This window comes from Staurois parvus, unplaced genomic scaffold (assembly GCF_062004578.1).
Source record: "Staurois parvus isolate SC_StPar_1 unplaced genomic scaffold, SC_StPar_1.0 ptg000021l, whole genome shotgun sequence".
In the NCBI taxonomy this organism is placed as follows: Eukaryota; Metazoa; Chordata; class Amphibia; order Anura; family Ranidae; genus Staurois; species Staurois parvus.
The window spans coordinates 1,490,876-1,513,891 of record NW_028317817.1 but is presented as its reverse complement, the minus strand read 5'-3'; the positions used below and the strand labels follow the sequence as shown (position 1 = coordinate 1,513,891).

The window sequence follows — 23,016 nt, the reverse complement described above, 5'->3', positions numbered from 1 at the left end:
GGTTTATTGTGTATAAGTGTGTTCCTGGCAATCAAGGGGTTAAATGTGATTACTGGTGTACTGGCGGGCAATCTGACGCTATCTGGGAGGGGCATGAAAACCGCGGGAGTGTGAAGATTTTGCGCACCTGTGCCGTCCTGTAGCAGTATATCTGCTATAGGGTGGTCAGGAAGCAGTTACAGAAGCAGTTTGCGTTACGGCACTGCAGTACTTTGACAATTGCACGGTCATGCAACACTGCACCCAAATGAAATTTAGGTTCTATTTTTCCCCATGCATTGAGCTTTCTTTCGGTGTTATTTGATTGTCTGTTTGATTTTTATTTTTTATGCGCTATTAAAAAAAAAAAAAAAAAAAAAAAAAAAAAAAAAGACTGACAATTTTGAGACAAACTATTTTTTGGACTTTTTGCTATAAAACATGCCCAGTAAAAAGTGTTGAGAGGATTTTCTGTTCCTACTAAACTACTAATTTTCTCTCTCAGAGGGATGAATCCATCACCTATTGATACTACGGTAGCAAAAAATGAGGACCGCATGATGGGAGGGTTTAGATGAGGGAGTGTTAAAAGTGCAGCTTATAACTCACCCGTTAATGTGTGCCGAACTTTGTCCAGTACGGTGCGACAGAGAAATGACTGACGTAATTGCTGCTACTACAGTAATCGCCGCAATCTTCTGGGTCCAGTGCCAAATAGTTGCCCTTCTGCACAGCAACCACAGGGGGTTGCTCACATGGGGCATATGACCAGCTGTCTGTGCCAGAAAGGATGCTTTCTATGGTTTGTTCTTGAGCTTACTGATATTTGCAATCTTTTTTTTTTCTTTTTACATACACATTTAAGTGCTCCTTGTTGCTGTATTGGAGAGAGTTGTCAAATTGGCCTGTCAGTTGTCTTTCCTTAGATGTTCACAGCTAACTAGACTTGATAGTTAACTCCACTTGACTAGTGCCTATTTTAAGCAGCAGAGCACAGTTGGGATAACTAAATATTTCCGTTAGTTGTTTTCCGATTACCACTTCAACAGCGGTGAATAATACAGTGGGGTGCAGCTTCCACAGGTATTGCTCAGGTATGAAATGTGCATACTGTGAGACAGTGTGAGGCCCTGCCACGGTGAAAATAGATGAAGCCTGGACACAGGGTTCATATATATGCAGTGATGGGGTCCAGAAAATTAACTGTGAGAAGAGGTATTCCTAGAATGGGCTCCGATGTTTAGCGAGTTCAAAGTTTTGGGAGAGGAGAAATATCCAACCCAGTGTCCAGTTGGCTGCAAGTTGAGGTACATACAGCCCTATAATAAGCTTGGGCACAGTGTGGGGCTCCCTTCAGGAGATGGATGTGTGCTCCCATTCGAGAGACAAGCGTACATCCATCAAGGGACAGGTGTGGGCTCCAATTAGGGAAGGTGCTTCACTCAAGAGATAGCACTCCACTCTGGAGGAGAGATTCCTTGTCCATAGGGCTGGGAGAGTTGAGATGAGAGTTGAGTTTGAAGGGTTTGGAGAACCGAGATGAATAGGGGAGGGAATCTGGAGGTCTCGGAGGAGTGAAAGAGCCAGGGATGCCAGGAGATCCCCTATTGAGGGCCAGGGAGTGTGCCCATGCAGTAGGGTGCTGTAAATACAGGCAAGTGAGCAAGGAGAGCCCAGAGAGCTGGATGAGATGGTCTGAGGGACTAGAGAAAGAGCAGTGGCAGGTGGCATAGTGGAAATCCCTGCACGAGCGAGCAGGTTTTCTGTTGAACTTGTCATTTGGTGTTTTATGAAAGCGGTCTGACAAGCCCTAAAAGCAAATTTCACACTGCAGAATCCTACTAAAATTGTTACAATCATTAAAAGAGAAGTGTGGGACTCGAAAATAACAAACATTCATACTCAACTATGTATATGCAGTTCCAAAGCTGCAGCTATCCCCTGCTGGCTTGATACTGAGAACTGAGTGATCAAAGACTGCTGAAACAACTGAATGTTTACTATAATAACCAAACAATAGGACTTGTTAACTGGAGACTTCCTAAAGCCATATCTCCCTGAACCTTGCACTCAGTTTATATGAGGAAAGATTTCAGTTAATATATTACAAAAGTTTGGCATATATCTAAACTGAAATATTATTAAAGTCATGGGTATATACTAACACACCAACGTCCATTTAATAAAGTTGGATACTGCATATCACTCAACTGAAGATCATCAAGTCATAAGGATATATGAGATGGCTTGTGATTTGGGTAAAAAAAATAAAAATATATATATACCGTATTTTTCGCTCCATAAGACGCACTTTTTTCCCCAAAAAATATGGGGGAAAATGTCTCTGCGTCTTATGGAGCGAATACTGACCAGTCCTCTACCTGTCACCGCCGCCGTGTTAGTGCCAGCGGCTGTCCCATCCCACTGCAGGCTGTCACCGAAGTTCACCCTGCCCTCTCTCAGCGGGCTATCCCCACAGCTCTTCATAGCAGGCAGTCCCCTCGCCGAACCCAGCCAGCTTGCTCTGCAGTCCGGTCCGCCCTTCAGGCGTGGCCTGTCCTCGGAGCTCCTCCCCGCTCCTGGCATGTCTATGTACTGAGCTCCCAGCTCTGCAGTCCGGTCTGCGGGTGTGGCCTGTCCTTACAGCGCCTCCCCTTTCCTGGCATGTGTCCATAGTGTGCTCCCTGCTCTACAGTCCGGTCCTATCTGCTGGTGTGGCCTGTCTTCGGAGCTCAGTGCGCCCCCTGCCTTCTATAGCCTGCCTTCTGTAAGTTAAAATGACAGATGCTGGGAGTTTTAGTCCTTTTCCTTGATGTATGGTGTCAGATCATTTGATATTCTGGGTGGAGGGGCCCTGTTGGGACTTTATATGATGTAGTATGTCCGCAGTCTCTAGTCATCCCCTGTACTGTGTCCGCAGTCTCTGGTCATCCCCTGTACTGTGTCCGCAGTCTCTGGTCATCCCCTGTACTGTGTCCGCAGTCTCTGGTCATCCCCTGTACTGTGTCCGCAGTCTCTGGTCATCCCCTGTACTGTGTCCGCAGTCTCTGGTCATCCCCTGTACTGTGTCCGCAGTCTCTGGTCATCCCCTGTACTGTGTCCGCAGTCTCTGGTCATTCCCTGTACTGTGTCCCCAGTCTCTGGTCATTCCCTGTACTGTGTCCGCAGTCTCTGGTCATCCCCTGTACTGTGTCCGCAGCCTCTGGTCATCCCCTGTACTGTGTCCGCAGTCTCTGGTCATCCCCTGTACTGTGTCCGCAGTCTCTGGTCATCTCCTGTACTGTGTCCGCAGTCTCTGGTCATCTCCTGTACTGTGTCCGCAGTCTCTGGTCATCTGCTGTACTGTGTCCGCAGTCTCTGGTCATCTCCTGTACTGTGTCCGCAGTCTCTGGTCATCTCCTGTACTGTGTCCGCAGTCCCTGGTCATCTCCTGTACTACTGTACTATGTCCGCAGTCTCTGGTCATCTCCTGTACTGTGTCTTCAGTCTCTGGTCATTTTCTGTACTATGTCTGCAGTCCATTGGTTCAGAATATTTTTTTTCCAGTTTTCTGCCTCTAAAACCTAGGTGCGTCTTATGGTCAGGTGCGTCTTATGGAGCGAAAAATACGGTATATATATATATATCTATATATATCTATCTATATCTATATATATATCTATCTATCTATATCTATATCTATATATATATATATATATCTCTCAAAATAAAGATCCAGCAACACATGTGTCTACATCAAGATGTAGAGAGAGGTGGCATATATCACATGATGGACTGGAATTAAGAGTACAAGATCAAATTTAATACCATAACAAATTATGGAATTATTATAAAGAGATCTGCCATTTCAGGACAAAGATCAGACATCAAAACACAGCTCTCATATTAAGAAGATGAGCCGCTAAATCTACTAATATATATGGACCTTATTAAAAGATATTGGGAAAAGTCATTTTCATACCTCAACAGGATACCTAAATTTTATCATACTTCAGATAAAAGATGAGTCATCATTAACCTCCTTGGCGGTATTCCCGAGTGTAGCTCGGGGTAACATTTCAGTACCAGAAACGGTAACCCCGAGCTACACTCGGGAATACCATGCGGCACTGCTCCGGCATTTGTTCTTCACTTACCTTACCCTGCGCTCCCGCGATGTGTCCCCTGCAGCGTCCCCGGCCATCTCCTCCGGCCAATGCCGGCATCCGGCTTCTGTGTCCTGTCCCTGTGACGTCGGGACGTACGGACGCCGCTGGCGGCAGGAAATTTAAAAATTAAAAAAAAATGGCTTTTTTTTTTTTTTACATTTTACATAGTAAAACATTGCTGTCTCAACCAATTTCACATACATCTTGTCCCTAATGCTTTGCCTGCCTGCATTTTGTCTGTTCTTTCTGCCTGGAAACTGAGAAATGTCCATGGCATCCAAAAAGTGTCCCTTTAGGTCAAAAGCGGTTTAGATCAGCTAGGAGAACAGTGATAGTAAATCAGAACCACTTGCAGAATTGAGTGATAATGATTTGTGGGGAAATTCGTCTTCAGACACTGAAAACGATTTTGCAACTTTGCTCAGCAATGTGCTAACTTGGCGCTATATTTCACATTTCAGTGTTTTTGGTTTGATTATATTATTGAATTAAATGTATTATTATTATATTATTATTTTTTATGATTATTTATTAAATTATAATTTATGATTATGTGTTTCAAATTTTATCCTACCCGGGATGTTTACTGGACTCTTGTTCGGACAGATTTCAGCGAGTTATTCCTAAAAATTACAGGCCTACAATAAAAAAACTACATATTTCCATGCAAAAAAATGGTACCGCTTTCAGCACCAAAAATCGGAAAGAATCATACCGCCAAGGAGGTTAAGGTCATTATTTCATTTGTGGTACATGACTGCCCCTGGTGGACATGTAAAGAACTTCCAAAGTACACAGAATTCTAACCGTCCAATCATCAAGCCCCTGGGAGGTCTTTCAGAACAATGGACCTGTACCATATATATATATATATTATATATGCGAGACCCTCAAGACAAAAAAAAAAAGAAACATTCAAAAGGCATTCTAAAGATTCAAGATTCAAAGACTCTGCCTAAGACTCTACACTCGGCCTAATATTGAAACGCTCTGCAAAGATTCTGCCTGCTGCTGAGAACTTCCAGTTGCCATTTTATTTTTGAAGAACTTATTTTTTTTTTTTAAGAAGCCTTTCGCCAAAGAAGAGACTTTCTGCTGCTGATCTTAATTTTTGTTCCTGACTGATGAGAGACATTTTATTTTTACCAACTACCATCCCACTGGAAGACCTCAGAAAAACGCAATTCTGGGAGTGGTGAGAACTGTATCATAACATCATAACTTTTATATATATTTAAAACTTACTAGAGCTTTTATCATATATCATTGTGTTGGTTAGAGCAATATTGCGCATATCTGTATCATTTGCATGGTGTATGGAGATAACCTGGGTAATAATTGATCTAACTTTTTGGGTACTGATATCATATACTGTATAAATGTACTAACATATTTGACGTATTTTGCTGTGCATTTTATCAGGTATCCTTTCCTATTTCCCTACGGCCACAGGAAATTGTATCTGAAGCACTAATCATTTAATACTAACCCCTCTAAGAATTGTTGTTACATTGTGGTGATAGACATATATTGTGTTTTATACCATAGAAGGTAGTGTGATATATTTTTGACTGTGTGTAAGGAAATACTCATCACCAGTAATTTTGTTTGTATTAATATATATATAAAATATTTGTACATAAATTATTTCTCAAAAAGGCAAATTTTGTATATATGGTAAGAAATCACATTGGTGAAAAGAACTTTATAGCGTGGTGTTCAAATTATTAAGGTGTCCATATTATTGGTTTATTAATTATTTGCTGTATTTAACAGCTGGAGGCACTGAAATATATTGTTTAAGGGAGTCGGACACCGCCTAATTTATTTAGAATAAATTATCTCATAAACCACCACAACAAAAAAGAATAAATTGGGGTCATATTGGTCCATAGACCCAATCATCATAATCTTGTGTTCTCTGCTGTTACATATATGCCCAACACGGACCAGCAATGTACTAGTACGTCGCTGGACTGAGTGGTTATATACTGGGAGGATGCCTGCAGCTACAGGCATCATCCTGGTACCGTTTATTTCAGCTGGCGGCCAGCTTTCATGTAAAAACAATTCTAGTGGCTAATTAGCTGCTGAATTGTTTTTACAAGAAGCAGAAAGGGACATATCCCCCTCCCCCACCGCTGCCTTCCAAAGTTTTCTTGGGCGCTCTTGTCCCACAGGGGAATCCGAGAATACAGCTGGCAGTTCCACTGGCTGACCATAGAGCTGATCTAAAACCAGAATGGCTCCAATCATCTCTATGGTCTAAGAGAATGGGAGTTATGAGCATTTCATCACTTTAGTTTTGCAGGATATAAACAACGCCATTTTTAAATTGGGAAAGCATTTCATCACACCGATCTTGGGGAGATCAGATACTTTAAAGGGCAGAGGAGATATCTAGAGTCTAATAGACCCCAGATTTCTCAAAAAAGGAATACCTGTCAATGCCTATTGCAGTCACAGGGGGTATTTAAATGTATGTACTTTGTTGCCATTGCACGGGTATGCGCAATTTTAAAGCATGTCATGTTTGGCATCTATTTACTTGGCGTAACATCATCTTTTATATTCTATCAAACGATTGGGCATTATATTGTGTTTTTGTGCATTAAAATTCAAAAAAAGTGTATTTTTCCCCAAAAGATTTGCGTTTGAAAAATGTGCAAATACTTTGTGATGTAAAAAATGTGAACACCCACTGTTTTCTTTTCTAGGGCCTCTGCTTTAAAAAAAATATATAATGTTTGGGGGTTCAAAGTAGTTTTCTAGAAAAAAAAAAAACAAAAACAAACAGTTTTTTCATGTGAACAAAAGGTGTCAAAAAAGGCTTGGTCTTCAAGAGTGGGTGTGATGTGTGGCATAAGCTTCTAATGTTGGCCCTGAAATGCCAGGATAGTAGAAGCAACCCCTTCAAATGACCCCTTTTTGGAAAGTAGACACTCCAAGGTATTTGCGAAGAGGCATGATGAGTAGTTTGCAGATCTCATTTGTTGCCACGTTTTTGGAAAACCGAAGAAAGAAAACAAAAAACTGATTTTTTCTTTTCTTTTTCAAAACCCTGTGACAAAAATTATATCTGTAAAATAATCACCATGCCTCTTATCAAATTCCTTGGGACGTCTACTTTCCAAAAAGGGGTAATTGGAGGGGGGGTGTTTGCACTATCCTGGCATTTTAGAGCCTCCGAAACTGTGATAGGTAGTGGGGAAGTGATATGAGGAAATATGCCCTTTGAAAGCCTGGAGGTGGTCATTGGATCTTTGGGGGCCTGTATGTAGCTAGGCTGCCAAAAAGTCTCTCACATGTGATATCTCCATACTCGGGAGAAGTAGAAGAATGTGTTTTGAGGTGTTATTCCACATATACCCATGGCATGCATGAGCAATATATCATTTAGGTGAGAACTTTGTGTAACAAACAAACAAACAAAAGAAAATTTCATTTTCGAAAAATTTGTGGCAAAAAATAAAATGTTTCATGGACTCAACATGCCTCTCTGCAAAATCATTGGGGTGTCCACCTTCCATAAAGGGGTCATTTGGGCGGGGGGGGGGGGGGGGGTTGTACTGCCATGGCATTTTAGAACCTCAAGAAGTGTGATAGGCAGTCACAAAGTAAAAGCTGTGGAAATTCCAATATATATACCATAGTTTGTAGAAGCTAAAACATTCACACAAACCAATTTATATGTATTGGGATTTTTTTTTTTTACCAGACATGTAGCAGAATACATTTTGGCCTAAATTTATGACTGAGTTTATTGGATATTTTTTATAACCAAAAGTAAAAATATAGTTTTTATTTCAAAATTTTCTCTCTTTTTTTGTTTATAGCACAAAAAGTAAAAACCGCAAAGGTGATCAAATACCACCAAGAGAAAGCTATTTGTGTGCAAAAAACCACATAAATTTTGTTTGGGTACAGCATTGCGCGACTGTGCAATTACCAGTTGAAATAGCGCAGTGTCGAACGGCAAAAAAATGGCCTGGTCATGAAGGGGGGTAAATCTTCCAGAGGGCAAGTGGTTAACACACTGTGACCAGAGTAATATAATGTTGACATAGGAACATTGTACTACTTTGGGGAAGTGATTAGTATTTTTTTTTTACACATTATGATTGCTTATAGCAAAGAATGTCATTGCTATAAGCAAGAAATTACCTGAATGACATCGATTCATTCCAGTTTTTTTGTTGGGATTGGCCACAGCTAATCCCATGACACAGATCGGATGTGATCACTGTGACCAATAACAGCTAGCAACACAATTGTATACAATGGCTGTCATGAAAGGAAGCCATCCATTGTTTACAACTGTCATTTGACCTGCTGTGATTAGTCACACCGGTCATATGGTACTGGCAACGGGCTCATATACAGATCAGTCATCGGATTTGTCCACAGCCGGTGAGAGATCTCACTGCAGCGCCACGCGAGGCAGTGATCTGGGAGGAGGTCATATGACATCCACCCGGATCGACGAAAGGCCCGCCCGGCCATCATTTTACCATTGCCTGGGTGAGAACTGGTTAATAATCCTCAAAGATCACAATACTTACATTGGTCCCAGCTTAACAAATATAACTGTGAAAGAAAAATCATACCAAAACTTCAGCTTTAAAAACGTGCAAGCTAAAAATTTTAATAAATGTCCCGAAGTATAGTTTATACTTAAGCTAATTCAGTTTACTTTTTCTCCAGCTTTTTAGCATTAGTCCAAAACTTGTAAGCTAAAAAATAAAAAAAAAAAGTCCCAAAGCCAACATAGCTTACACTGAAGCCAATTCAGCTTAATTTTTCTCCAGCTATCCGGTATTAGCCCAAACTTATGTATTGAGAGATGATCTTGTGCAAATCAGTGTGTATATGCAATGTGGTGCTTAACACATTAAAAAAAACTTGAAATAAAAAAAAATTACCTCTTAATGTCTGCACTGCACTGTTTAGTCTTCCACACATAAGAAAAATCTCCACAACAACGTTTATAACTGCACACCGTGAGGCAAAGATTTCCTGACCAGTGATCCCTTTTAACACTTTGTAATTAATCTTCAGCTCATGGAATTTGAACAGCACTCTTCTTCCCTTCCAAAGAAAAAAACATTATAATGTACTAGAATTGCAATGCACCTTAAATGAAACTTTACAAATTACTTTCAGAAAAGGTTTGCTTTAAAAGCAGCGTTTGCAGTTCAATCTACATACTGACCACATGCCCAGTTTGACACAAATGTCTATGTATTTTAAGTTTTGCCTGGAGTTCAGCTTTAACAAGCATAAACAGGCAATAAGCATACCTAGGTATTTCCTGCCAATATAGCACCTTAAAATGCATGTGTGTTGAAGAGTCAGTTGCACTGATGGGTCAGGTGTGTTTACTGCATGCTAACATGCAAGGAACAGTGAGAATCTAGACTAGGGCTTGAAAAAACATTAGGCCTATGACCATTATTGCATGTAGATCCATATTTTGTCAAGGAGTCGGCTTGTATACCATCCAGAGCATGCCCTTTATAAAACACTGGGAAGGGAAAATTAGCCCTTACCTCTCACCTGTGTGGTCTGGTACAGGTCTAATACCTTTAATTATTATTCACTCTAAAGTTGTCACTAAAAACTGTAATTTTGACGGCTTGCAAAGAATGTTTAGGTTTACAAGAACAAAATCACAGTTTCTTAAACATGCTGCAGAAAGGACCCGACTTCCTCTCAGTGAAACTACAAGTGCCTGTAGATTCAAATTTGATAATCCTGCATGCCTTAGGCTTTAACAAGATTTTGCTCAATAGCCTTCTTTAAAAAGACATTAAACAAAGGGAGCAACTTAAAAAAAACAAATGTAGGGATTGTTTACCTCTCCTATTATACATGCAAATATGGGCAATAAAGAAGATGCATCTTTAGATATGACCAAAAATCCTCCTGTACTGCTTTTCTAATCAGGTGATTGGTCTCTCTAAAATAACAAAACTGGCAGATGTGAAACTGATTGCACCACATATTATGTTCTATAAACACCAACTAGATAACAGCATGCAAAAGACCTGTATTACACTTTTGTACCTTTTCTAAATCAGTTGTTTCACCTCAGTACTGATCTCCAGTTGTTCATCTGCTCCTGGTCTACATGCACTCACTGCAAGGTACTGCTCTGAACCTGTTTGCTCATAATGAGCATAGTGGACCACGGTTGTCCACTTGTAGCTTCCTACTAGGGACTCATGTGATAGGGTGACAACACAAGAGAGACAGTTTGGAGAAAACTGTTACCGTATAAAAAGTGCCTGAAGCATGACCTTCATGGCAAAATCACTAGGTATTATTTTAATGGGAGCTACAGATTTAAAGATTATAAACCCCTTTTGGAATTACATAACCATACCCAAAACTATATTAGGGTTTTGCACTTACTGTAAAATCCTTTTCTTGGAGTCCTTCAAGAAAAACAGGAATTCAGATACTGTTGAGTTATATTGACACCTGAGAGGATTGAACAATAGTAAACAAAAAATATAGACCAGCCTCAGGATAAGCCCTCTTTTGTCTGGCATGCCTCAGTTTGGAGCAAGGCAGTACCAAGAGCATGAAGAGAAACACAGAGAGAAACACAGAGAGAATGGACCTGTGTCCCTCAATGGACTCCAAGAAAAGAAACATTCACTGGGAGTACATTGAGGGACAAAAGGAATTCAGATACTGTTGTGGTATGTAGTGACAAGCTACAAGTTTGAAAAAGTCTGATTCCTGAGATCCAGTGCAGCATCAGTTGTCATGCAGCAAGGGACAGGAATCCAAGCAGTTTTGCTAAACGCATTAGACTTTTAAGGACAGAACAAGGGGAAGCATGTGAAGAACCCTTCTCAAGATGCAGTGGATCCACCAAGAAAGGAGGACCTAGCCCTTGGTGAACAGATCCCACAATGTCAACAAATATACTCTGCTCCCAGAAGATACATGCAGGAGGTTTGTTCTGCCAGCTGACAATCCAGACACAGGGCTCTCCAGCAATTATCTCCAGAAACTAGTAGTTAAGAGGTACCAGTTTCCGAGGCATTGTTCTTAAAGGGAAACACTAGGAGCCAGATTGAAACACTCTGCATCACCTAGTGCAGGGTAAGACAACCTTCCCTGCTGCAGTAAGGACTCCTACTCCTCATTGTGGTGAAGGCATAATAGCATTTAGATGGGGTATACCAAAATCTAAACCAGGCAACCTGCCCAAGGCAGGATCCCCCTGATGTGTAAGGAATTACAGTACCAGCCAGAGTACCCCCAGGATGGTTGTTCTACAGTGAGTGAGGCCACCGGATATGGGGAGAAGAAACCATTCCATCCACCTGAATAGGCTGAAGAATGCACCAAGGACTACCTGGTTGATTCAGACAGACCCACTGGGCTGCACAGAAACCAAGAAGGGGCTCAAATGGGCCAGGAAAAAAATAATGGAAGAGGCATCCCTGAGGAAAGGGTCGCTGCTGCAAGGGAGTACAGGAGGTTAGCTCCCTGTTTGATGAGGGACCTAAGGATACACAGGATGTGGACCTTGTAGCAAGGACACAAGCTGGAAACTCGCACCCACAGGTGACAGTCATCAACACTAGAAGTCAGCAAAACAAGATCTTAAGCTGCATTCACCAAAGTATTGAGTTTTTGTGTGTTTTGTTACAGTGCTTGAGCTTCAGGCATTTTGTATTAGCGAATAGAGCACATCATTCTCTGTGACATCGCTTGTTGCTCTGTGGACATATCAGCTTAAAAACGCACATAAACTGCAACAAAAACGAGTGTATTGGGCATTTTTGTGAACACGAGCCCTTCTCTAGCAAGAGTCTGGCAGACATCGGGCACCTAGCTAGTGAGGTTTATAGCCATGATGCCCTCCCAATGAGTTTGCTGCCTGTGATCTTTGCGAACACACACCGACCACATTTCTGAGGGAGGGGGGAAATCGGAGGAGGGAGACTGATTTGGGAGAGAGACACACAAGATGGATGGGTTTGGAGCAAAATGGATGACCGCGTCCATCTCTGTGTGCATGATTGCTACAGAGCCATTCATTTTTTATGGCTCTAATCACACCATACCCGCACCAAAAGTGTGCAGGACCCTTTTTTTGGTCCGCACTAGAATCGTATCGAATAGGTAGTCACACCTATGCGATCCGATTCTGCACATAGAACCGCATTTTGCGGACAGATTTCAGGGTGTTGTTAACTTAACATACAGACCCGCAGCGGTTCGCATGAACGGGATGCAATTCTGATGCGGTGAGGAATTTGCACTGAAAACGCTGCAAATTCCACTACGCATCAGTGTGAACCAGGGATCAAGTTACAAAATTGCTCAATTGTAAATGCAGCCTTAGGTCGCTCAGGAAGAAGCTGACTGCAAGGATTCACGAAGATGTCTCCTTGCAGGATGTAATCCGAATGTCCCACAATACAGCTACCATAAAAACACTAGTCAGAAAATTAATAAAAACTAAGCTTAAACTCTGCACTTAGCTCAAAACCCCTAATCCAGCAATAAACAGCCATATACACAAATACCCATAATCAGATATTGAAATTAAAAAAAAGTTGAGCTATCGCTTTAAAAACATGTGATCCTATAAAGACAACAAAATTCAAAGACCAAATAAAATCTCATTCAAATATCTCATAATAAAAATTGAAAACCTATAGTGTGATTAAACACCTAAAATAGAGATCAGTGCAAAGTCCAATAAAAGCATTTGTGCAAAATATCCATCCTCTGGATGCCACCACAGCAAGTGAGAAACCCCTAGAGTGTCAATATCCTCCACCACTAAGGAAATCTTGCCTCTTACCGGATGTCGAGATTTCAAAGTTATAAGAGGTCATATATGCTGTCCCAAACACTGGGTAAAGCCTCGTGGCAAGATCCGCACTGGGTGTCACACAGTTGTTCTCCCAGCTTTGAATTATAAAATGGTACTGGTCTCAAAAAAGGAAGAACCCACATAGCATAATACCACTACAAACATAACGTTTATTAAAATACATATATACTCATGAGAAAGTGAACAGGCATCAAAAGTATGATTGCACTGTTGCTCCAGCAGGTGTGATGTCAGAGCTTTAGCTCTGCACTATGTGTTTTGTCATAATTGACATCAGGGGATCAGAACACATCCCCAGTCAGAGCTGGTCCTGGTCAACCTAGTAGGTCAGGGGGTCCCTCTGGAGAGGAGGGGCACTCAGGGGTACCATGAAGGGCTTTTCAAATCCCAAGTACAGGGGATTTCTTTGGGGAAAGGAGTGGTGACCAACACGAGACCTAGCTCCAGAGAGCAAGTTGCCACAAGGACTTGAGAAAGAGGCCCAGGTTTGGAAGAAAGATTGGGAGAAGGTGCAATAGACTAGGGGAGATAGGAAGGAGCAGCTGAAGGGTGCGCCACAGAGATAAAGGACGATTGGTTTCGTAACAAGCCATCGGAACTGAAGCATAAGGCTTCAGATATCTGCTCTACACATGAAATTAAGACTGGGTCTGTCCTGGGGTTGAAGAGATCCTTTTTGAGGGACCCATGCTGTTACGGTTTGACAGATTAAGTGCTCATATACACGGGGCGTTTGGAAAACTCTTCTGAACAATGGCGACTGACTGCTGGAAAACGTAGGTTAAAAAACATCAGTTTAGCTGCGTTTATGCACGTTTTTAAACAATATTATCAGGAGACCCTTCCAAATGAAGCCGCTGCTCCGAAAAAAAAAAAAAAAAAAAAAAAAAAAACCTACGCTGGGCACAGGCCATCTGCTCAGAAGCTGGTTTGACAGTTCTTAAATATTTAAGGGGTAGGGCCACCCGGTGACATCACCCGTGTGACCCTGCCCACGTATTACATCAACCAGGGCATAATGGTCACTGATGTCACACGGGGGCGTGGTAACATACGTGATGGCCCCGCCCCTTACACATTTAAGACCTGTCAAACCAGCTTCTGAGCAGACTGCCGGGGGTCAGGGTCAGTAGCGGAGCTTTTTTTTTTTTGAGCGGTGGCGGACAGCGTGATTGACGTTGGAACTACTGCGGGGGGCATCTTTTATTAAAGGACTTGTCAAAGGATGACTCCTGTCTTTTTTCACACTACAGCTTTTTTTTTGTGAATGGGTAGCGGTACCATGTATCCCATTACTCATTCACATGGGGGGTTCCGGGATCTGGGGGCTAAAGAGGACTTCTAGATTCCAATAATCCCCCCCAGCTGCACACCCCCACAACCACAGCCCAGGGTTGTGGGGCAGAGGCCCTTGCCCGTATCAACATGGGGACAAGGAGCTTTGGGGGGAGTAAGGGTGTATTATCACTTTAGGTAAAGCACCTCCCCATGTTGAGGGCATGTGGCTTGGTTCTGGTTCCAACAAGTCAATTTTACATTCAACTGTCGGTGGGAACCCTGCTGACAGCTGAAACATGACGCATGCTTTTCACTACTAAAATTCTGCATGACTTGATAAAATCACGTGGCATTTTAGTAGCCTTTTTTAGTGGACTCAAATAGTTTTTTTTTAAAAATGCTATGCGGTATCCTACTGCATACTCGGGTTTGGTAGGATACCGCTTAGTGAATTGTGCCCTGGATATGGACCAGTCAAAGAGCGCTTCTAAAACGCAAATGCTTATAAACGCGGTTAACCGCATTTACAAGTGTTTGGCGTTTGAAATGCCGGTAAAATCTACTCCTGAACGCAATTTTGCTGCATTCAAAAATACGAATGTAAACTCAACTACCTGTAAACAGCTATGTGTACATGGACACATAGGAAAACATTAGGGAGAGTTCAGGGTCTGCTGAAAAAAAACGCAGAAAAGCTCCTGAACGTCAGTTTATCAGCTGCAGTGTACATGAGCCCTAATGCCACTGCTAACACAGGAAAGAGAGCCTGTCAAGATCAAACTGGGATGTAAGGAGGAATTCCAACTGACGGTCTGTAAAATCTTTAGTAGTTTTCCTGTTAAGGTGAGTCACTGGTGGATCTAGAGGTGGGTGTAGACCATTGTTCTAAAATATTCCCTTTCAAAAGGAAAACCGATTTAACACACCCAGGTAGGGCCCAGGGCACCAGGGCTCTTCCAGTCCACATAAATCACTTGAAAAGCAAGTGTAGCCGAAACAGCTGTAGAAGATCTGAAAGACCTAAGACTGGAGAGAGAGGAGTGATCCTCTATATAGGGTAGACTGCTCTGTATCAATAAGGCCTGAAATTGTCCCCAAACAGAGATAGAATGTTGAGACTCAGAATCTGAGTGAGACATGACTACAGCGACTGGCTTGCAGGCCTGTTCTCTGGAAGGCTATAGATACTCTGCAGAGAATGGTGCTGAGGCATGCTTAGAGCCTTTGTGGTCAGTATCCACAAAGAACTGGATGAATTAGGCCACAAAGTCTTGAGTTGCAGTGGAAGCTCCTAGTGATAAGTCCTTACCTGGCAAAGATCAAGAAGAACAATGATGAAGACCCTATAACTACAAGGGTCAGTGATTAAAGATTGCAGATGTTTCCTCTAAAATAAATAAAAATCAAGATGATGGGCGTGGTTTGGTTGCTGAGGCCAATGATCCTGGAAAGAAAGCTGTGTGTGGGCTGGCTGAGCTCATTAATGCTGCAGTAGAGACAGATGCTCACACCAACATCAGCATGTGTGATTTTAAAGCGCTTTTTCACTTACCCAAGGGAGTATATTCTACTCCTGTCATAATGCAAATGATGTAGTGAGCACTATGCCAGTTCTATTTTCTATTTGAGAGACATATTTAACTCACAAACATGAGATCTCTGATGCTTGCTGAGATAAACAAGAGATTACCTCAGACAGAAGAGATTTCTGTTCGCAATCCAAGAGGCCTGGATTACATCAAAAGCATTTTATAATCTTTGTTGTCGGGGTCATTCTCAGAAGGTGAGGGTGTGCCCACAGGGAAAATGAAGGTAGAGACCTTCTTTGCACATCATTCTCACAAGATTCAGAACATTTTTTGTAGATTTTTAGTTATATCCTATTGCACACAGTGACTATATTTATATATTTTGCACTTTGTGATAATATGCTTGGAGGAAGTGTTTTGAACTTGCATTTATTATTTTTGGATTTTCACATTATTTGTTGTATCATGTATGTATACAATTTATTGATGCATAATTTATTTATATAACTTGGTCACGTACTTGAGTTTTATTGTATGAGGAAGAATAGTGCAGTATATTTTCACCTAATATCAGTAGAGATATTTTCATAATTTCCTTTCAGCTGAGTTCAGAGTCTTTTTGCGCAGAATTGTTTTTACACATACTGAGAAGATGTCCCACAGCCATTTGAGTATGGGCTGCGGTAACTCATTGCAGCAGAACTGTCATATCCATGTCTATTTGCAGGCAAGCTGCACCTCTGTGAAGAGGATTCAAGTAAGTGCGAGGCAAAGTTTCATACTCTCTCAAACCCATGCAACTAGTGCTGACGAGGGTCGGATGGACAGAGGTGACCAGGTCACTGTAGGAGGGCAGCAGGAGCAGACCAGAACTCCACGTGATGCCTACCGGACCAGTGTTTCTCTACAGTGAAGTGTGAGACACATCGCAACTCAACACTCCAACAAGTCAATTACAGTAAGTCAGTGCGCAGTCCCTCTATAGTAACCCACTTATAAGGTGAAACCTTCCACAGCGCAAATTTTGATTGGTGCCCAGCATTGCACTAGCAGGGTGACTCCTGATGCTAAAGTGAAAAGACCTTACGCAACAGAGTGAGTATTCAGGGCAAAGGCAAGAGCTGTGGCCATTCCAAAGCTCTGAACCTGGAATGTGCTCTGCATCTTTTACAAGCAGTAAAAGCAGGTCTGGAAAGGGCCACAAAGCAAAACCCAGTGCCTATAGGTCACATGCCAGGCTAGCTCAGCACATCAGGTTGGTTTCAGGTGTCACATTCCAAATTCATGCTTAGGAAAGGTTGACCTGGATATTTGTTGCTATGTAGAGACCAGCATAAGCAGCGTTGTAGTAAGGGATCTTGACTGAAGTTGATGGAAGGATCCAAGGAAAAAAACTAAAAGAAGGCAGCTAGCAAAGACTGGTTAGACAGTTATCAGCAGAACTGAACAAATGTGGTACATCTTCCTAGAACACTAGCAGAAAACCAAAGAATGCAGGGTGGAAAAGAGGTTATTCTGATGATGGCGTACAATTTTTTTTTGTCTGCAACTGTCCAATCCTTCTGTAGACAGCAATATAAACCAAAAAGTATCTGGATTCCGGTGTCCCTCAATGAATGGGAAAGGAATGAGATTTTAGTAACCAGATTGAACCCTTTTGTTGCCACCCACATAAGGTTTATCTTGGCAGCAGTGGAGGTATTTACACACACTCCTGGCTGCTATAGTCGAAAGACTGTCTGCTTTCAGGTGGACATCTATCCTGGGTTTCACTGTCCCACTTGTGAGCCCAGGACGGGCATGGCAGATATTGCTGGGTACAGCAGAGGGAGATTACCGAACACCCATGAGCTGATCCTCTCTCTGGTGAATGAACCCAGAAACAATGTGTACTGCATCATTTCCAGATCTAGTGCTGTCATTCCCTGCATCATGGTACGGTTAGAAATGAAGCTAATCAAGCATGATCTCTGCTTAACTACTTGACTTCTAGAAAGTTTTACCCCCTTAATGACCAGGGCATTTTTTTTGCTATTCTGCACTGTGCTACTTTAACTGGCAAACGCTTGGTCGTGCAACACTGTATCCATATGAAATTTATATAATTTTTTTCAAACAGAGCTTTCTTTTGGTGGTATTTGATCACCTTTTTTTTCTCCTATATGAAAAAAGACCAAAACAAAAAAAAAAAAAAAAGGAAGAAGCTACATTTTCTATTTTCTGCTATAAAAAATATCCACTAAAAATAAAATTTCTTCATACATTTAAGCCAAAATGTAATCCGCAACATGTCATTGGTAAAGAAAAAAAATCCCAATACATGTATAATAATTGGTTTGTGCGAAAGCTATAGCGTCTACAAACTATGGTATATATCCTGGAATTTATGCAGCTGTGACACTATACTGGTAATGGCGGCGATCAGCAAATTATAGTGGGACTGTGATAGTGTGGCGGCCAATCAAGTGCTAACATACCCTCACTGGGAAGTACTCCAACTGCCTGACAATGACATCAATAGTAATACTAACGCAGTGAGCACCTAAACGCAGTTTTATTGTATCACAAATTTTTAATTTTATTTATATCTAATACTGTTATATGAGGTTGTTATTCTTTTAAAGCGCTGCATTTTTTATATTTATTGTCTTATGAGGGTTGGAGGTTTAACATTTTATGCCAGCTGCTTTTTACGTTTGGTTCTTTTCTAGTGCTTGTTTACCCAATTTTACCAATCAGCTGCCAATAACTGGCAACTGTAATTACTCCGTGATGTGCTGTATCATTGGACACAGCTGATCACGTTGTAAAAGGCCGCTGTGATTGACGTGACCTCATCACGTGATCAGCTGTGTCCGCCGTGTGCGTGCTCCTGGGAGTGTGAGGGAGGGCACGTTCTGGGAGAACGTCATATGATGCCCTCCCAGAACTGGGTAAACATGCTGCAGCCGTCATTTGGCTATAGCGTGGTTACCAAGTGGTTAAAGGCCACATTCACCTTTAGAAGCATGTTACAGGATTTCCTTTTTTTCGAAATTTAGATAAAATAGGGAAACTTAAACCCCTGCCATTTTTTTTTTTTTTTGCCATCTGAGTTTCATTGGGGTGATTTTTCTTCACATCCCCATACAGCTACAACAGGAGTGGCGAAAAGCTTTCAAAAGTGAGTGAAATCCTCTCTTAGACAACTGTCACTGAAGCAAGTGTTCCTGCTGGAAAATGTACCCTCTATTCCCCTTCCAGTGACAACTCAGAATTTTGGATTCTGCCTCACTTTCAGTTCCAATTACAATGATCAACAGGGCAAACCGAGGGAGAATCTCCGTAACACTGTTGTGCACAACAATATAAGCCTGATAGGGGTATTATTACCCCTCTACCACCCACTTCTCACTGGGAGCCTAATCAAAATATGTGCTTTGGTCACAGGTGCCCAAGCGACTAAGGCAAAAAGCAGATCCAAACAGTGGTTCCCTAGGGGTTACATATATCCAGCTGCTGAGGAGAGTGGAATTATAAACTTGTGTTGATGTTTACTACGATTCTCATTCCAAAAATTACATCTCAAGACAATAAGAGAATAAAAATAACCTAGAAGGCCAAACAACACATATTGTTACAGGGTACATCTTCATTTGTATGATAAATGAAACAGTACTCCACACGCTGTCAAAATATATTTGTAATATTTCATACCTTTAGCCAAAGTTCTTTCCTGTAATAGAAGAACATGACTGAAATTCCAATTCTTCCCACAATATTTTTGTGCACTTCATTAAGGTGAGGGTGTTTGAATACTGCAAACAAAACACATTTGTCATTAGAACATTTCGGTTCATAACTGTGAACAGGTAATCGCCACGATTTCTACTAGCCTCATATAAAAAATTACCAGTCTGTCACTAGATTAAGGGCCCATTCACACTCATGGGGTTTAATGCATTTCACAATTACACAGTAATACTAAATGGCACTCTCAGCAGAGGTATAAAAAGAAAAGGAATGAATACCATAGTGTAGTATTAAAAAGTAATAGCTCAATTTAGTAAAATTAAACTTACAGAAGACAGATCAGCGCATTTATATAGGTACCAGCACACACGCTTTTATTGGATATTATGAAATGATGTATTGATTGTTTAAAGATGCGGCACACTTTCTTTATATTTTATATAGTTGCATTTTGTTTTGGGTACAGCAGCTATAGTTTTAGTACACTAAGCGCAGGGATTTCTTTAGTTTTTTTATCCACAATAAAGGCCCAAAGATTCCTTATCTGGCCACGAACCTGCACAGTTTGAAGTTAAATCTGTGTGCCATTAGCTCTACGTAATATACCCCAATGATAACAAAAGTTGGTGAAACACTTCTGGGCGGAGAAAACATTATCCAGCAGCTTAGAAAATCAGCTTGCCAGTTTTCCACACCAGGAATATGCACATGGACAGAACTGGATCAGTGAGTTCCACCCAAGTCGGAATGATCTACACTTCTCAAAGAGAAGCCTGATATCTGGCAAAGTCTTGGGGAATTATGTATGCCACTGCCATGGAGTGGTTGGACTGTACACTAACTGGTAGTCTACGGAGCACAGGGGTCCAGTGCTGAAGGGCAAGCCAAATCACCCTGAGCTTCAGGATGTTTATCGGCATACAAGCTCCCTCTGACAAATTATCGTCAGTTATTGGTAGTATCCACACGATGGGGAGAAAAGATTTCCCAGACTCCACCACTGGGCTGGATAGCCACTATTTCAAGGATAATATGGTTTTGGCGCTGAGACATGAGGCAAGCCAAGGACAGAGTCCCATTGTTCCAGTGTTCAGGTTGCTTGGTTGCAACAGTCATACAGACTGCCTCGAAGGAGGCTACCATCAACACCTACAACCTCAGAGGTGATGGAGGGGCATTTCAGGAAACTCAACTCCCACACCCTGGAATTTAAGGTCCAAAGCCTGTCCTGGAAAGGAAAACTTATATCAGGGCCACGCGCAGGACCCAGATATTGCAGTTGATACGACGGCTACAGGGTCAACTTCTCGAGTACCCAGCCAAAGTCCTTCAGGACTTGCGCCGTATGTCGCAAACTGGCCCTGGGGCCTTCTCTTGACTGCTTCTGCAGGAGCAGATCCCATAGATAACCAAGAATGAAGAGCCAAAACTGGGGGTAGCAATGTTGCAAACAATCATTGTGCCAGAGCTGGGCCAAAAGGAAGCCATTCTTGATGTGAGCCATGGCCACAAAATACCACCAGGTGGAGAAAAGCAACCACTGACATTGTAGATTTCATACATAACTTTTGAATATGCAAGAACTTATTCAAGCACTTCAGGTCCAGAATTGGCCACACATCGCCATTTAGCTTGGGAAACCTTTAACAGGTTGTAAGAGTAACCCTGAAAAATGTCTGGTTATGGAACAAGGGACAATGGCCCCTTGAAAGTGCAAGTGGATCAGTTCAGCATAAAAAACTTGTTTGTTTGTGCAGGGAGTGCGTTTGATGACATGAAATGAGGTGAATGTTATAGACTCATACATTGAAGAAATGTGGGACTCATACTGCCACAAAGACCACCAAGAGTTCCCCTACTTGTACAAGTGGGGGCACTCCATTAGGAAGACTGGTTGTTGCCCATCTTGGCAGGCTTGGGGCTAGATGACTATTTAAGAAAGGAAGTTTACAGTTTCCACCCTAAGTTCTGAGAACAAGAGGATTATCTGCTGGTTTCCAGATGAAGATGGCTATACATGCATTTCAACTGCTTCATGCAGGGGAGCGCAACTAACCATTTAAGCCACAGCATTCCCTTCATGTGCACTGACATAAGCCACAGGTGACAGAGTTGCCAGAAAGAATCTCCCTACCCATCCACATGGCAGTGTAATTCTTCAGGGAAGAGCTTCAAGTGCTATCTTGCAGATGAAGGCTCCAGGTTTCTCTGCTAAAGGATTTGCCCAAACCAGCAAAGCCTGGCAAACCCCCATGTATATAATGGCAGATTGCATGGCTGCACTAACCAATGTAAAAGGTGTCTTTAACCACTTGCCTACTGGGCACTTATACCCCTTTTGTGCCCAGGCCTTTCAGCGCTATCACAATTTGAATGACAATGGCGCAGGCATGCAACATTGTACCCATATGAAATTTTTATCATTTCTTTCACACAAACAGAGCTTTCCTTTCGTGGTATGTACTAACCGCTGGGTGTTTTATTTTTTGCGCAATAAACAAACAAATGATTAAACCGAATAGGTTTTTCTTTGTTTCTATCATAAAATTTTGCAAACAGGTAATTTTTCTTCTTCACTGATGTGTGTTGATGAGGCTGCACTGATAGGCAACAATGATGGACACTGATAGGCGGCACTGATGGGTGGTACTGACTGGCGGCACTGCTGGGGGGCACTGCAGGGCACTGATCATCAGGGTCCCACCACCTGGAGGCTTCAGGAGCCTCAGTCAAGTTGCAGCATGTGCTTTGTAGGAGCTCCGTAAAGTGTGTCCTGCTTGGCTGGAGTCCTAAATGGAAAAAAGGTCCAATTCCAATATGGCGTCTTTGCAATGCTCAGAGCAAGCACACACAGCAGCCAAGGAAATAGAATCAGTGTGGTGGGAAAAATGTGGTACCTGCACCCTCAACTCCTCCAGTCACCCCTCCCCCCCCCCCCAGTCTTCAAGGACTGGACTGCACCATAGCAGACCAGGGCCCTAAACCTGTAACGTGTCCCACCAGAAAGCTCACATACGCAACAGCCTACCAATGTGAGAGTCACATGCAGTATTCAGTGCCATTGCAGCTTGCAGGCCTGTCCCTTTTTTTCCCACCAGGGTCTAGGGACTTTCCCTCTGGCATATAAGCATATGGTTTCATCTTGAAATCTGCCACTGCTATATAGCACCAAAGTTCAAACAGAAAAAGGAAGTTCAAATAGAAATCCATCAATCTCAGCAGAGAGACAGGCCCATCACCAATGGGCACTAGCAAAAACTGAGGCAATGCTGGGAGTGGGAGCAGTTATGTTTAGGAATCACCTGGAGGTGAAGCACAACTCAGTAGTCTAAAAATAACTCTCCTGTATCCTGCAACGTACAATAAAAGCCTATTGACAAAGCTCAGGCTGAAATTTACCTATACCAGTCAGTCAGAGCATCTGATCATCCCTTGACAGCTCTAGGTTTAGAGTAGTTTAGGTAGGGTGGGGAAATGTTAAAAC

At 42.1% G+C, this 23,016-nt stretch overlaps 1 protein-coding gene across 1 annotated transcript in view; it reads right to left on the bottom strand.

The window, feature by feature from the left end:
- TOPAZ1 (testis and ovary specific TOPAZ 1) overlaps positions 1 to 23,016 on the bottom strand; it is a 184,693-nt gene that overhangs the window by 59,818 nt on the left and 101,859 nt on the right. Inside the window, exons 10-11 of the mRNA XM_089691165.1 lie at positions 19,497 to 19,597; positions 9,050 to 9,215 (exon numbers count right to left, since the gene is read on the bottom strand). Coding sequence (XP_089547291.1) covers positions 9,050 to 9,215; positions 19,497 to 19,597 — 267 coding nt within the window. The remainder of the gene's footprint in view (positions 1 to 9,049; positions 9,216 to 19,496; positions 19,598 to 23,016) is intronic.